Consider the following 14,564-nt stretch of genomic DNA (forward strand, 5'->3'; position numbering starts at 1 on the left):
CACAACAGGAGCATCACAACAAATGTGCCCATTCAGTGTCAGCTTCATTTGATTTTTCAAGAGTTATGCTTATACTGACTAAAAATAACTGAGCCACTGCTTCTATCTAAAGAAGCTGCTGTCTCAAGGAGAAGAGGTATTTATTAGTAGAGGGTGTGATGATGAAGACTATTCTGATCATATGTACTGTGTCCAGCTTAGTTTCTAAGGCCCTGCTTCTTCTAAAATGTGGAAGTTCAAGGCCTGTGTTAAGGGTACCCCTCGTGGTGTGCAAACTATTTCAAACTTTTGTGTGGCTGCCACTACTGGCCATCGTACCCCACTGCAACCACTGCTCCAGATGGCATAGAGGCAAAGCAAGACTGAAGCTTGTGGACTGTCATGAAAAACCACGTTGCTAATTCAGTAGGGTGACAGCTACACCAGTCCATTTAATTGGAGTTGCATTTTCTAATATTTAAAAGGCTTTATGGTGCAGTTGCACAAGTAGGCACGTCACAGTTTAAAAGGTGACTGTTGCAAGTTTCTCCTACTTTGCAGAAGCCACTACCATCCTCCAGCTTTGGAAACACAAAAGTCATCGTTTCCTCAATCCTTGGTCATCAACAAATACAACTTAAACATTTTATCAGGAAAGATGGCTTGGGTGGAGGTAGGCATTTGCCATTGCAAAGCTCAACTTCCTGAAACTATCTATCCCACCATATCTTTTAAGACATCTTTCTGAGTCCCTCTTCATCAATTCAATTGCAGGCATTTGTAGCTTGAAATATAAAATACATAAATACACGCTAACACAGCAGCATGATATCACGCATACTACACAGTGCCTGGAATTCAGAATACCTGCCTCAAATCAAGGTATATTTCACCAGGTTATTTTCCTCTTTTGTAGAAAATTTGCTTTTCTCCCCCTACTATGGGTTGGCAAGGGGCTTGATTCTTCACTCATAGAAGCTTTGAGTTCCTTGTAAGGAAAGCACTAGACAGAGCATGCAGAAAGTGTTAAGAAAACATTACTATTAAAACTGAAATTAAACATAAAAAAAAATCCACTCAGCAATTAGTACTTCATGGTCTTGTATTTTGACTGATCTTCCTTGCAAGCAGTATATGGGGATAAAATTTCAACTACAGTATAACTTCATTTTTTTTTTTTTTTTTTACATCAGGCTAACTTCCCACGTTCAATTCCGGCATTTTGCTTTGTGAAGTACTGTGTATTCCCCACACCCACACCTGCTGCCCTTGACTAACCTCTAGACATAAAGGTATGTAGTTACCTAGTTGTGCAAGTTTGGGGACAAATAAGGTGAGTTTTTAGCACTGTACTGTTTATTGTTAAGGGGTTATTTTTGTTTCTTGGTTTATAATCTGCCCCATAAGTACTAAGCAGGTTTCAGCAAAGGAGCATTGTATACACAAACAACAAGAGACTATTTATTTAAAACATCTCTTGCTTCAAGGCTTGTGTATAGCATGCAAGGTCCAAGCTGAAATTTGAGGTGGGGAGGCTAATGTTTTACTAACAGGTGTATCTGTGCTAAGTACTTCAACATACAGTGCCTGAAAAGTTTTATTGGATTTTTCCATGAGCAGCATCCAAATTGACATCTAAGTAGCAAATCAAATGATGCCTCAGTAATCTTTTTTTTTTATATATATATAGAGAGAGAGCAATTGGTCTCCTCACTTAACTTTGTGACTACCCTTCTGTGAACTACAGCAAATGACAATTTTATTAAAATTGTTTACATACGCAGAATGTCCTCCTTGATATTTGTTTTCGGCAAGTAAAAAAATATTCCACAGACAACACTGCATGAAAAAATTCAATTCAGCACCACATAAAACATCGTAATCTCACAGACTACGGATATATTCTGAGGATCTTTTTTTCAAGAAAGTTTTTGCTGTCAAGTGATGACTTTTAGTTCTGCTTGAAATACTAGTATTTGGATTTGAAGACTGCTGTGGCAATGCCAGCTTGCTACGTGATCTGACACCATGCACAGAAGAGATGGTTCAGCTCCTTCTAATTCCTAATGGACAGGATCCCTTCTACCTGAGGAATCTGTGGTACCCAGCCAGGTCTAACGTTTTCTAGCAGTGTGCTACAAGCAATTTAAAACATGCTAATCTTCAATTGAAACAGACATATCCAGTTCCCGCACAGACACAAACATGTATTTCAACTATTTAAATCAAGTTAAAATTAGTTTTTCCTCATCTTCCCTGAAGTTTTAACACATACTAGATATAAATATCAAGTATATATAAATATCTAAACGCATATAGTATAAAGATATATACTAGATACTTAATAAACTAGATACTAGATGTCTTCTTTTAGTCATTCTCACCCACCATAAAGGGGGTCACTCAAGGCCTGGGACATTGACCTTAGCCAACATCTCTGGCATAAGTTTCTGATCCCAGAGTGCTGCCAGAGAACCAGTCTGAGATCATTCCCCAGTCTGATTTGTCTGCAACAGACAGAGATGAAAGGATTGTGAGGGAATACCTACTAATCAGCCTAGTTGACTTTTGATGTCTGTCTGCTGCCTGATGTACATGTACATCTTTGTTTTTACTGGTATATATCCTCCTTGGCAAGACAGGGGCAACCTTTGAACTGATCTTGACACAGTTAACAGAGCTGACTGGAGTATTGATTTCAGTAGGAGTTTATGGAGGTATGAAGATTTCTGTTGGTGGATAAAAGCAAGATCTAGAAAAGGAAGCAAAATAAAATGAAAGACTTATGAATCTTTGATGCCTAATATAAAGTTTAATTACCTTTCTACCTCCTGATGATAGTAACATGTCTCGATATCTCATGTAGATAATGCTGTTTTTTCCACTGAAGAAAGGTATTTCCCATATATCTCTACCCAGCATTATTCTCAATCTTACTCCCTCAAAATATGCTTTATCAGGATCACTTGCATCTGCTTAAAATACATCATTAATTTCATTTTTGATAGAAGTCATGTTATTCAAGACTGCTTGCCAAATAGCATTTCAAAGTTTCCAAGAGTTACTGTTTAACAGCCATTTACAAATGAAGTTGTGATTGTGTCCGAGTCATAGTATGTAATTCTAAGTAAACATGCTCATTACCCTAAAATCCTATTGATAAATGACGCAACTTCAATAGTTGGGGGTAACCCAAGCTGCACAGTCTGGGAACCCTGAAGTCTTAAAATATTTCAGTATACATGGGTAAACAAGATGTATAGAAAAAAGGCAAATTAAGTTCAGTTTTTTTTTTTTTTGCACTTGCCAGACTACCACAACTTCCGAAACTTCCCAAATTACTGAAAACCATCCATGTTCTAACAACAAAGATTCACTTAAGAGAATATTTGTTATATAAGATACATACTTAAAAGCACATGCTTCTACAAATGCAGAAGGCATGATTACAAAATTTAGATGGGAACAAAGTAAGAAGTTTTCTTTAGAGAACATAGTATGAATACTAATACTAATCAGTTTACCAGTTCAGTTGGGAAAAAGCATGTTTTATTTCTCCAGATAATCCTCCCGTTCCCAAACTGCCTATCTATCCTCATCTTATTTTTACTGTATTCTATGCTTCTGTTTGCTAAATCTCAGCCTAGCACAGCCAACCAAACCATACTTTCTAACCCATCAGAGGGATTAACTGTAGCATAATTCACATTTATTCCTCATTTTATCTTTTATGATTATTTTCAAAGGGACAATGATATATTCAAAATCTGAATTCTTTTGCTGACAATTAACTGTGAGCACGTCAGGCCTTGAATCTCTAAACACTTTCTACATTGATGAGTTTGTGAATTTACTCGAACATTTAAACATTTAAGATGCTAAGAATGTGCAAGTATTTAAGGATAAAAGTGTGCGTTCTTTTCACTCTGGAACTCAGACCACAAATAATAAACATGACTCAATCTGTTCCAGTCTTTATCTTTAAAAACAAACAAGCAACCAAACTCAGGAAAATTTACATGATCAATTCTCTTCCAATTTACATTTACTATCCCAATTTCAGCTGAACAGATGTTACCCAAAATTATCTAAAGCAAATGACATCCAAGTCCAAGACATTCAAGATGTGCATTTCCTATTCTGATTCTGCATATAGTTTTCTTTCCTTTTTTTTTTTTTTTTAAAGCCTGAAACCAGCCTTTAAGAATCACATTTCAGTACACAAACCATTGCAATGATCTATCATTACAGAATATTAAGACAGCCTTTTTGAAAAAGAACAATACTAATTGTCCTAATTTTTTCACAGGTCTTTATGCCTTTTTTTTTTTTTTTTTTTTTTTTAAGATAAACCACCTCCAGTACAAACATAAGGCATGACTAATCATAGCTCAATTTTAATTGAGCTATTGTCTATTTGGGGTATAGGAAATGAAGGCAAAAAACAATGCGGTGAATCTGGTAACTGGCCGCAGTAGAGAACATTTTGTTGCAAATTCTTCTGGCTTCATGTAATACAAACACGTTCTATCCACATACAGTGGTCCCATCTTTGTTGGAAACAGAACTAGTTGTATTGTAACTAAAATATTCATTTAAATATATTGCATTTAGATTTTCAGTACATGGGATATCACACTTAGAACGTTTAAAGATGTCTTAGAAGCATAACTGAGGGACAAACTTTGTGAAAATATCTCCTCTCCTCCCCCTGGAACAAAATTTTTCAGTCATAGCGGAAAAAAACATTTTTTTCTTACCAACATTTTTTTTACAGATAAAAAGTTATGTTCATCCAGAATATATATGGTATGTTTCAATAAACTTATTTTTCAGTATGAAATAACATCTTCAAAAAGATGACAGAGCAAAGTCATTGTGAAATGATCATTTGAAATAAATATTACCTATAGAAAAAGCAGGAATAATATATGGAACTATTAAACTTAGAAAGTGTGTGTTTTTTTAAATGTTCTGATGTGTAATCAAAATGTAAACTACAAGATCTTTAACTAAAAATATGTGACATATTAAAAAAATAAAACGCAAGCAATGCAATAGTGTACAAATAAATGAAATAGTAAACAAGAAGCCTGCTGAAATGAAGGAAACGTGGTGTCCATTAAAGATAATATGCAACTTCCAAAAACCATTTTTGTCTAGCATACCTATATTCACACCATATTCTCAAATGCTAAGTCAATTTACTAACAGAGTATCTAAAGGAACATCATTTGGACACACAAAACATGAAGATTATTGTTTTAAAACCAATCTTGTTTCTGTCACCTTTCTAATCTTTCTTGTAGCGTGTGATCAAATGAAACAGAAAACCAGAATGTATACATTATTATTTTTTTTTAAAGTAATGTTATGTACATTTTATTGCCAGTATATGCACAATGGTAAGCATAGAACTATAAATACACAATGCAATTAAACAGTAGAAAACAACAAGAAATGTTACACATAACAGAGGAAAGAAAGAGGAGATGCTATCTTCCTGGTGTAGGTGTTAAAAAGGGCTAGTGATGACTTACGACAGTCTCTTTTTTTTCCTGCTCTTCCCATATATTTCTATAACTTCTCCTCCAAATAAATCTCTGCAATGGCACTGCTTCTTTAACAACATCTCAGCTTTTTCTATCAGATTCACTTCAATCTTAAGTGAAAACAATCTTTTGTGTAACTACAAGCATCTGACAATTTTTATTCAGTTTTGTTTTTCAGGGTACCTAGCAAATAAAGCTTATAATTAGTTTCTTATAATATTTGGCTTCATGTTGAAGAATAGAGTTTTGAATATGCATTAAGTCATAATTTGTGGAAAAAAAATCTTGTAGATAGTTCTTCTACTGGGTGCTATAAGCAGCAGCTCACTGAAGAGGTAGAGAGAATTTTAGCCTAGTATAGATCATCATCCTTGGCACTACTATTTTCTCTCTTATCATGATACACTTCCTACAACTAGATAACACAACAGTCAAAGGGAAAAGAAGCTAGGGAAAAAAATTACCACCATTTCTGGGAAGGGTTCTACTTCATCCCAGTTCTCAGTTAATTAACTTGTTGCTTATATCCAAGACAATAAAAAAAAAAAAAGAAAAGAAAAAAGACAACATTGAGGGACAAATTTACTCGATCCTTGCTCTCTTTCCATTATTAAGTTCATAAATACAAAGAACCATTATTCACAATAAACTAACTCTTTTTCAAAAATGGAAAAACAAACCCTGGAAACATTTCCACACCTTAATCCAGATGGGTCTTGAGGATGCTATTCAAGAAAACCATGCAAATAGTCTGGTGCAGCTTTCCCACCTCATCCAAAATATATAATTTTTAAAATTAAAAGGTGGCAAGATCCATAGCATTTATGACTATTCCCCCTCCCCTCTTTTTAAATTCCCCCCTATTTAAATTCAATGCAGAAAATCTTGGTGCTTTTAGGAAGGTAACAAATAAATAGTCTTCTGCACTATTGTCATAAAATCCCATGTGAGTTACAATACACGACTACTGGTTCCAGCAATTAGGTTGAAAGGAAACATTCTAGTGATAGATAAATACATACTGAGCATGCTTGGGCAGAGCACTCCATTCTGAAGCATCCTGCTTGAAGAACGAAAGGTGACAAGGATGGTTCACGTCCATCAAGTGACCATTAACTCCGCTGCTAAAAAGCGGACTGCCACACTATCACTGGGTTGGCAGTGCTACCCTGAAAGGGCTGTCTTCCACACTAAGAGGTACTGGTTGTACCAGCCCTCTGCTGCGCACACTAAATTCTTATTTATGCAACAAACATACAACCAATGAACAACACCACTTTTACAGAACTGGATCAAGCCAGCTTTTTTATAGGCATATTTCTCAATCTCCAGAATATCCTGAACAAGCCGTAAATAAGATGATGAACCACCAACAGTGACCGAGTCTCACTGCAGTTCAGACTAGTTCTGCCTTGTTTCACATCACTTCTTGTTTCTAGTGAAGGACATGATACTCAAACAAAACAGCAATAAAAACAATGTTATCTGCAGCTGAGTAAAAGCAGTGGAACTTATATTTTAACTTCTGAAGCTTAAAGCATACCTGTTTAATTAGGGTAAAAAATGTTTTTAATACAGTAACACTGGCAAAAGTTAACGGGAAGACACAGAGGATTGTGAACAGGATAAATGATGTTATTAGATTATTTATAAATTTTATTTTGCTTTGATCAACGATGTTAATACTGTTTTTTCCTTGGATTTGGAATCATTCCATTGCAACAGTCACATGCAGGCTGAAGACAGCCAATGGTTAAAGAAAAAAAAGGGAGGAAAATGAGAAAAAAAAATGGTTCCAAATGTCGTAAGATTTTTCCTTGCACTTGAAGAGGGCCTGGCCCTTGCTTTAAGAGACCCGGTTAACTCCTGTCAGCTTCATTAGCTTTGTCCAGACATATCTGCTGTTGCATCCCCTGGTCCAGAGCCTGTTTGTGCACGCTTGATGTAAAGGTTCAGTAATTTTATCTGCAAATTTAAGCCAGAAATTTGCTTTAGTTAGTATTTACAAACTGTACACACTACAGGAATGACACACCAAAGTAAACATTAATTTTGCTTTCAGGAAAAAAATGGTTTATGTTACATAATTAACTGGAAGGTAACATACTTAACAATAAAAATATTAAACACAGCAAAATTTCTCACAAGGAAATAGGTCAAGCATCATTAGGGATGTAAATAAAGTGATCTAAGTTAGCTAAATTCAAATGGGTGGATTATTTTCCCCGAATTACAATGCTGTTCTGAAATGAAGGAGGAAAAAAAACTACCTTAGGCGAATGTTGAGGTTTTAAGCCTCTAGTTACATTTGATTTTCTTGTACCTACTAAATCTTCCAGTACTGCCTAGAAATACACTCAGTGCCATCACTGCCAGAGAGTATTCTTAAGATGCAACTGTCTTATTCAAAGATACACAAAATTAATTGTCCCGTTTTATTCCCAAGGACAGACTTTCAAAACACCTGTTTGCATGTAAACAACAGTATGTACAAGATGTCAATAAAACCCTAACCTTCCTGAACCAAAATGGAACAAAGGGTTTCCCCTGCCCCCAAATTTGTGATACTGAAAGGTCTAATTAATGCAAAACAATAAGGAGGGAAAATAAACTGTGGAATATAACATTTGCACTTGACATTTAATGCTTTCCAACTGCAAAAAAATATGACAAGAAACACAGGTAGAAAAACCCACGCTGAATATAGCCATTATCACTATTTCAGAATAAGTCTGACAGTGTACTCAAGAATGTTCAAAATATTAAAAATATGTTTTCTAACTTTTTTTTCAGCCACTGACAGTATGCAACTAGATCTAAATAGCAGCAAGAAACAACTTATTATTTTTTACATTGCTGAAGTTTGTGCAAGTCCCTAAGTATTTACAGATCTATGGATTCCTAGTTTTGAACCTTTTATGCCAAAGTTACATTGATCTTCTGAGAGCTTCATAAGCCCTGGAAGTTTCATTCAGATACATACTTTTATGAAACTTTCTGGTAATTGCAATGGAAATACAAATGTGTACATGCAATTATGATCCAAGATATATTTAATTGTAATCTTTTACTTACTTTACTGCCAGTGAGTTGACTGAGATGTGGTTTTAGTTCATCACCAATTACTGCATGAATGGCAACAAGGCAGAAAACACATGCCTTACGAACACTACTCTCTGAATTATCATAGCCCTAGAAAGCAATAAAATTAACATTAATAGCTTATCAGTTAATGATTAAAAAGCCTCAGAAAGCTGTTTACTTCTTCTTATAATAAATACATTAAAATCTACATTATGTGAATGTTAAAGGAGCCCATTGAAGCATTCCAAGGAAAAAAAAAAAAGCAAATACAGAGCATGCACTTAAAAGGCAGGCTGTTTTGACAGTTATTTTCCATACTGATAAAACCTTACACATTCTTGTTCATAATTTATGTTGAAAACAGAGCTGCTGTCATGCTCTGGGTTGAAATGCATTAAGGAAGAACACAAGGAAAACTGTTCTGGATTATACACGTTTATTTAAAGCAGAAGACTATTAAACTTATCACTTCCATACTCTGAAAGAACCTACTTCTTAGCAGGGAAAGATTCTTTTCTTATCTCCCACCCCATTATTTAATGCTTTTTGTTTCTCATGCTTGTCTCACACCCTCCTCTCAGAAGGCCCCTGCACTGCCTCTACCTTCCTGCAGATGTGTGACTTGACCACAAGCAATAAAGACAGAAATCTGCAGAACACAGCTGTCGAATTCTGAAGTCTTCATCCAGCACATGTAAATTAATGTATTTTGTCTTGTTATAAGGTGGGATATAATTAAAAATAGACAAAGAAACAGAAACCTCTGATATCCTTATCTTATTAAACTTACCCCAGTTAACTGCTTTTTTCCACTTGCCTCCCCCAAATCCCAGGTTATAAAACCCTACAGTTATATATACATACAACATGTCCAATTTCAGAACAAACAATCAGAACTAGATTTTGAGTCCTAACAACAATTACAATTCAACTAGTTGACAATCTCAAAGATTGTTCCCACTATGAGTTATTTTGGGTCAAAGCAGCCATCAGCTAAAACAAAAAATCTTTCATGAGAACCAGGCGGTATTGCTTGAAAAAAATATATATATATAATTGCAATTCTTTTATATGCAGAGGGTTTTTGTTTGTTTCTTTGTTTTACCTGTATTAGACCTGGCACAATCTCTGGTAAAAGCTGAGTAAGAGTTTCTTTAGATACTCTCTCAATGACTTTCGTCTGCATTTTGATTGCAGCCAGATTAATGGGGTAATCTGCAGTTTGAATAATTGGACAAAGAACTTTGATGCACTGATCTGGGCTAATGGAAGTAGCCAGCATGGAAGCAGCTTCTTCAGCAGATCTCACCACCTATTGAAAGGAAAAAAGACATGGAAAAATGATGTACAATTGAATTGCTGTGATCTGTTATCTGTCAGTACTGGTCTTGAACATAAACTTCTCTTAACCACAGCTCCATTATATTGTAAAAATATGTACATTACATGACTTTGAAAATGTATTACTATTATTATTATTACTACTTATATTACTTATACTACCTATATTACTTGCATTACTTACTACTTGTTTGGCCTTTGATCACTGACAAGTCCCATATAAAGAAGTCTTTGCATGGGGAGCATTGGAGCATAGGGAAGGCAGGGAGATGTATTCATCTAATAACAAATCTGTATTCTTCTCCTACCATCAGTGACACTGATGTAAACTGTTTAATGTTTGGGTGGCTACTGTATTTGCTTCTTGTATCTATGTGCGTTATCCTTTGCTGTGTGTGCTCACATCACAAAAATTTCTGAGCAAGATTACAGTTAGCCTCCTACTTCTGAATCCCCTCTCTATTCTCAGCCACAGGCAAATCTTCTTGTTGATATCTTACAGTCCTTTCTCTCCTGAAAAAAATATTCAAACACATGCTCTTGAATGGTGCAGAGCTGTCTGGAAATGGAAAAGGCTGATTATTTCCTTGCCCTGTTCAGTCCCATCTCTCAACCATGTATGTTAATGAAATCCAAAACATTGCATCTGAACTCCAGGATACCTGGCTTAAGATGTCATACAATGAAAAACCACCTTCAGTTATTCTTTGATGAGCTGTGATCATTGGTTATGGCTCTGTGTCCTCTTGGGCAGCACCCAAAGCAATTGCTATCAGGGCTGACATTAACCATTTCAGAACTTACAAAACCACAGTTCATTTTTTTTTTTTTTGCATACCTATGTTAACTAGCAAGAGCTGAATGCTTGTTTATTACACAAATTACTTCCTCAGTAAGATCTAACTGATTTGTCAAACACTTTATGGACATACACATAGCTATTTCATTTTGTAATATTTTGTCATAACCTCAAACAAACAGAGTAACTTATTACTAACCTCCTTATGGGGGTCCTTATGAGCTTCTAACGTCTTCATTATTGTGAGCTCTGCATAGTTCTTAAACCTTGCTGGCTGGTTTCTGAGAATTTCTCTTAGAACTTTCAATGCCAAAGCTCTAATTGCATACTAAAGATTAAATATTAAAATAAATTAGTTATGCATCTTTAAATAGATATTTGTTTTAATATTCGTTCAACATGAAAGCTTTTGATAATATATCCGATTTTCTATGCATATATGTAATACAAATATTGTATTAATAAATTCAGCTAAAAAATTGTTCAGTAATTCATTCTTCTCTTTCTGCAATTAGTTCAGGTTGTATATCACAAATATGCTGCCATCCGGAGTTATTTGTGCTACCCAAGAGCTGCTACGTTGCATACAATTTTACCCTTCACAAATGTCGATAAAACTTTTAGCATCACACAAATGCATTATTTTTGAAAACACATTGACAAGTAATTATTTATTTAAATCAGAACAGGTATTAGTGTCATTCTGAACCTCAGCAATTTAAAAACGTGGCACTTACAGGGAACAATTACATAGAATCCAAGAGTTTCCACGATAAGCATTACTTATTTATAGAAACATATAGTGATTTGTGGCCTTCCCTTATGACTTTCGAAGACACTGAAAGTAAACCATGTGCTTTGTTAACATTCTTAGTAGAAATTATTTAAATTTACCTCTTTGTCTCCAAGTGTTTCAAGCAGCAAAAGCAGTATTGTTTTGAAGTGCTCATCCCAAACACCAAAAGACTCTTCTTGAGTTAACTTCATGAGCTCATAGAGGGCAGTCTTTCTTTCCTCAACTCTCTCATTATGGTTTGATAACTCTTTTAGTAACTCTGCGACCAGATCAGAATGATCCATGGGAGGCTCTACCAAAAAATGAATACACAAACACAATTTTCAGATTGTTGCAAATAAATATTACTGCAAATAAACATTAGTGCCTGATGCACAACTGTAAGATATCTTCTGGGGTAGATAGCTGACTTTCTAGCATACTTTTATATTTTCCACCCAACTTAGCTGAAATTACGATTTCAGTATTTCATTTTCAGTGCAGACAACATTCCTAAACAAGCTTACAATCACAATAAACAATGATACCACAAAACAACAACAACAAACATCACTGGTACAGTTTACTGCAGTAGTTTTTACTCTTGCAAGACAAAAAGCGGTAGGTTCCTCTACCCTTTTAAATCTGATGTATACACTAAGGGCCAGCTTTCCCATGTAACACTTCTGTCCAAGAAGATAAACTTGCATATTCTCCTTTAGTATGATATTACCGATAGTATGATATTACCGAACTGCTTAGACTTTTGTAAGCCACCGTTCCACAGCAATGGCTAGTCTGTTAATGGAAACAGTAAAAAACTGCGCAAGAGTAGAGCCATTAGCCCCACAGAGATTGCAGGGAATGACTGCTATCTCAGTAACTGTCACTACGAGACAGCTCTGGATATCAGCTTTGATTAACAGAGAGAATTCCATGATGATGGAAAAAAAGCACCAGTAACAACTCATATTTGGAAACACTGGACTGCAAACATGGAGATCTGCAAACAGCCAAAAAAAAAAACAAAAAAACAAGCCCTTGTATGTGGTATTAATGACAATTAAATATTGAACTGTTGCCTTTACTCCATTATCAAGACCAATTCAGAAAGACAGACCAATTTAAGAAAGAAATGCATATAGCTTCTACCTTTGCACCAAAACTGGGGTGAATTAACAAACTTTTTTTTCCTTGGAAAAGTCTGAGAGCATTGACATACATTCTTCTTTCAAAGAGTAAACAATATAAAATGCAAGCATTCCTGCAACTGCATCTATCCTAAAATTATTTCACTTCCTTAATAGATAAAATACATTTTCCCTAACAAATTTATTAGGTCATATGCAGAGGAAGCACAGCCCTCTAACATCTTATATTGTTGTATTCAATATTGTAACTTATAAATAATGTACAAAGAAACAAAAAGTAAAAGCTGAATATCACATATCAAGGATCAAAAAACAAACAAACAAAAACACACTGTTTTTGTACCCAACATTTCTTTTTGCATTGTTTTGCATGAATAATCAACTCACTAACACCTGAAAGCAGAAACCTTTTTTTCTGCAACCACTTCCACTGCCTCTTTATTAATGCATGATTTGCAAATTCTCCAAATTGATCATTATTGTTTGTCTAAAGGACAAGCTCGAATTGCATTCTGTAGGTGCATTATGTGAGTAATTATTTAGTACAGATGAGCAGAATGGACAATCCATTTTATGGAAGCAAGGGCATTACTTGTATTACTAGGACTATTATGCTTGTTCTACCAAACTGTCATGTTTACATCCATAGTAAATCCTATTTTGGGGAATGTACATCAAAATATAATTAGCAAAGCAACCTGTATATGCTTGAATAAAGCTATTTCTATTGTGGAAATACCAGAATGAAAGAAGTGGCAACTTTAACGTATGGGGGGAATGGGCCAAAGAGTGAAGGTACCAGCCATATCCATACAGGAATAAGGGGGAGCTCTATTAGCTGAGGAAATAGATTTCCTTAAATAAATAAATAAATAAATTGTACAAAACCATGTGTGTGGGTGCACATGCCTTGACAGCCTGAAATTCCCATTCCTGGATATGATTTAGCACCCAGTGTTTCATTCCTAAACATTCTCCAGATGAGAAAGGAGAAATACATTGTCATATTCAAGTCTACTCACAACTTTTTGTCTGAAAAGAAAAAACAGAAATGAGGAGAAGGAGGTTCATTTGAATAAATTAAAATGTACCTTAAACATGTATGTATTAATATTATGCATATAAATATTTGTTAAAGAACATCTGTTCTCAAACCAATCAAATAATAACCTTTTGACAGGCTATACAGTGTTGGGGGGTAAGAAGGAAATTAAGGTATGTTCTGAATTAAGTAAAGATTTTCCTACTGCCTGAAACATGGCCAAAAATGCCAACAAGGTGGTTACAAACCTTGGATGAAACACCTGCAAAATGACTGGATTATAAATGGCTTTCTATTTATCTGGAAGGATACAAATGATGGTGTCAGTTAAAAAGGCAGAAACTTGGAAAACACGATCTATGGAAGTACACTGAAAAAAATGAGAGGGACATGCTTTGGAAGGGGACACTGGATTTCAAACAGGAGCTGCTGAATGCTTTGAAGAAGTCTAGTAAGTGCCTTAGAAAACCACATTCCCCTATACTTCTAATAAAGGGCACATGCCATGGAAAGAGTGCTAGTGCTTTGAAGATTTAGACTGTTCCTATGAAAACCTTTTACTACAAAAGTGGTAAAACACTCAAATGCACATTTGGGGGGTACATCATGGCATCTCCTCTAAAGGAGTTTTTTTTAAGTGTTAGATGAACAGTCAGTCTACAAAATACATGTTTGCGCCTCAGTGCTGTTGATTGCACAAATGAGCAGCCAAGATCTCCCCATCCAGCCCTTTATATCCATGTCTTCTCCCAGTAACAGATGAGAAGATACATCGGAATCTGATAAAAACAGGAACTGTGTGTCATAAACACAGTGAAGTTGCTAAAAAGTATAAACTAGC

The 14,564-nt window shown here is 35.2% G+C and overlaps 2 protein-coding genes across 53 annotated transcripts in view; both read right to left on the reverse strand.

Moving 5' to 3' along the window:
• Window positions 1-6,694, reverse strand: part of UBP1 (upstream binding protein 1) — a 53,040-nt gene extending 46,346 nt beyond the window's left edge. For all 3 annotated transcript variants that reach the window (XM_068670639.1, XM_068670637.1, XM_068670636.1), the window contains exon 1: window positions 6,554-6,694. In XM_068670639.1, the coding sequence (XP_068526740.1) occupies window positions 6,554-6,633 (80 nt within the window). In that variant the 5' untranslated portion in view covers window positions 6,634-6,694. The remainder of the gene's footprint in view (window positions 1-6,553) is intronic.
• CLASP2 (cytoplasmic linker associated protein 2) overlaps window positions 3,938-14,564 on the reverse strand; it is a 138,647-nt gene continuing 128,020 nt past the window's right edge. For all 50 annotated transcript variants that reach the window (XM_068670576.1, XM_068670605.1, XM_068670604.1 and 47 more), the window contains 5 exons: window positions 11,650-11,843; window positions 10,955-11,083; window positions 9,721-9,927; window positions 8,607-8,723; window positions 3,938-7,496 (listed from right to left, as the gene is read on the reverse strand). In XM_068670576.1, the coding sequence (XP_068526677.1) occupies window positions 7,410-7,496; window positions 8,607-8,723; window positions 9,721-9,927; window positions 10,955-11,083; window positions 11,650-11,843 (734 nt within the window). In that variant the 3' untranslated portion in view covers window positions 3,938-7,409. The remainder of the gene's footprint in view (window positions 7,497-8,606; window positions 8,724-9,720; window positions 9,928-10,954; window positions 11,084-11,649; window positions 11,844-14,564) is intronic.

Source organism: Anas acuta, chromosome 2 (assembly GCF_963932015.1).
Source record: "Anas acuta chromosome 2, bAnaAcu1.1, whole genome shotgun sequence".
Classification (NCBI taxonomy): domain Eukaryota; kingdom Metazoa; phylum Chordata; class Aves; order Anseriformes; family Anatidae; genus Anas; species Anas acuta.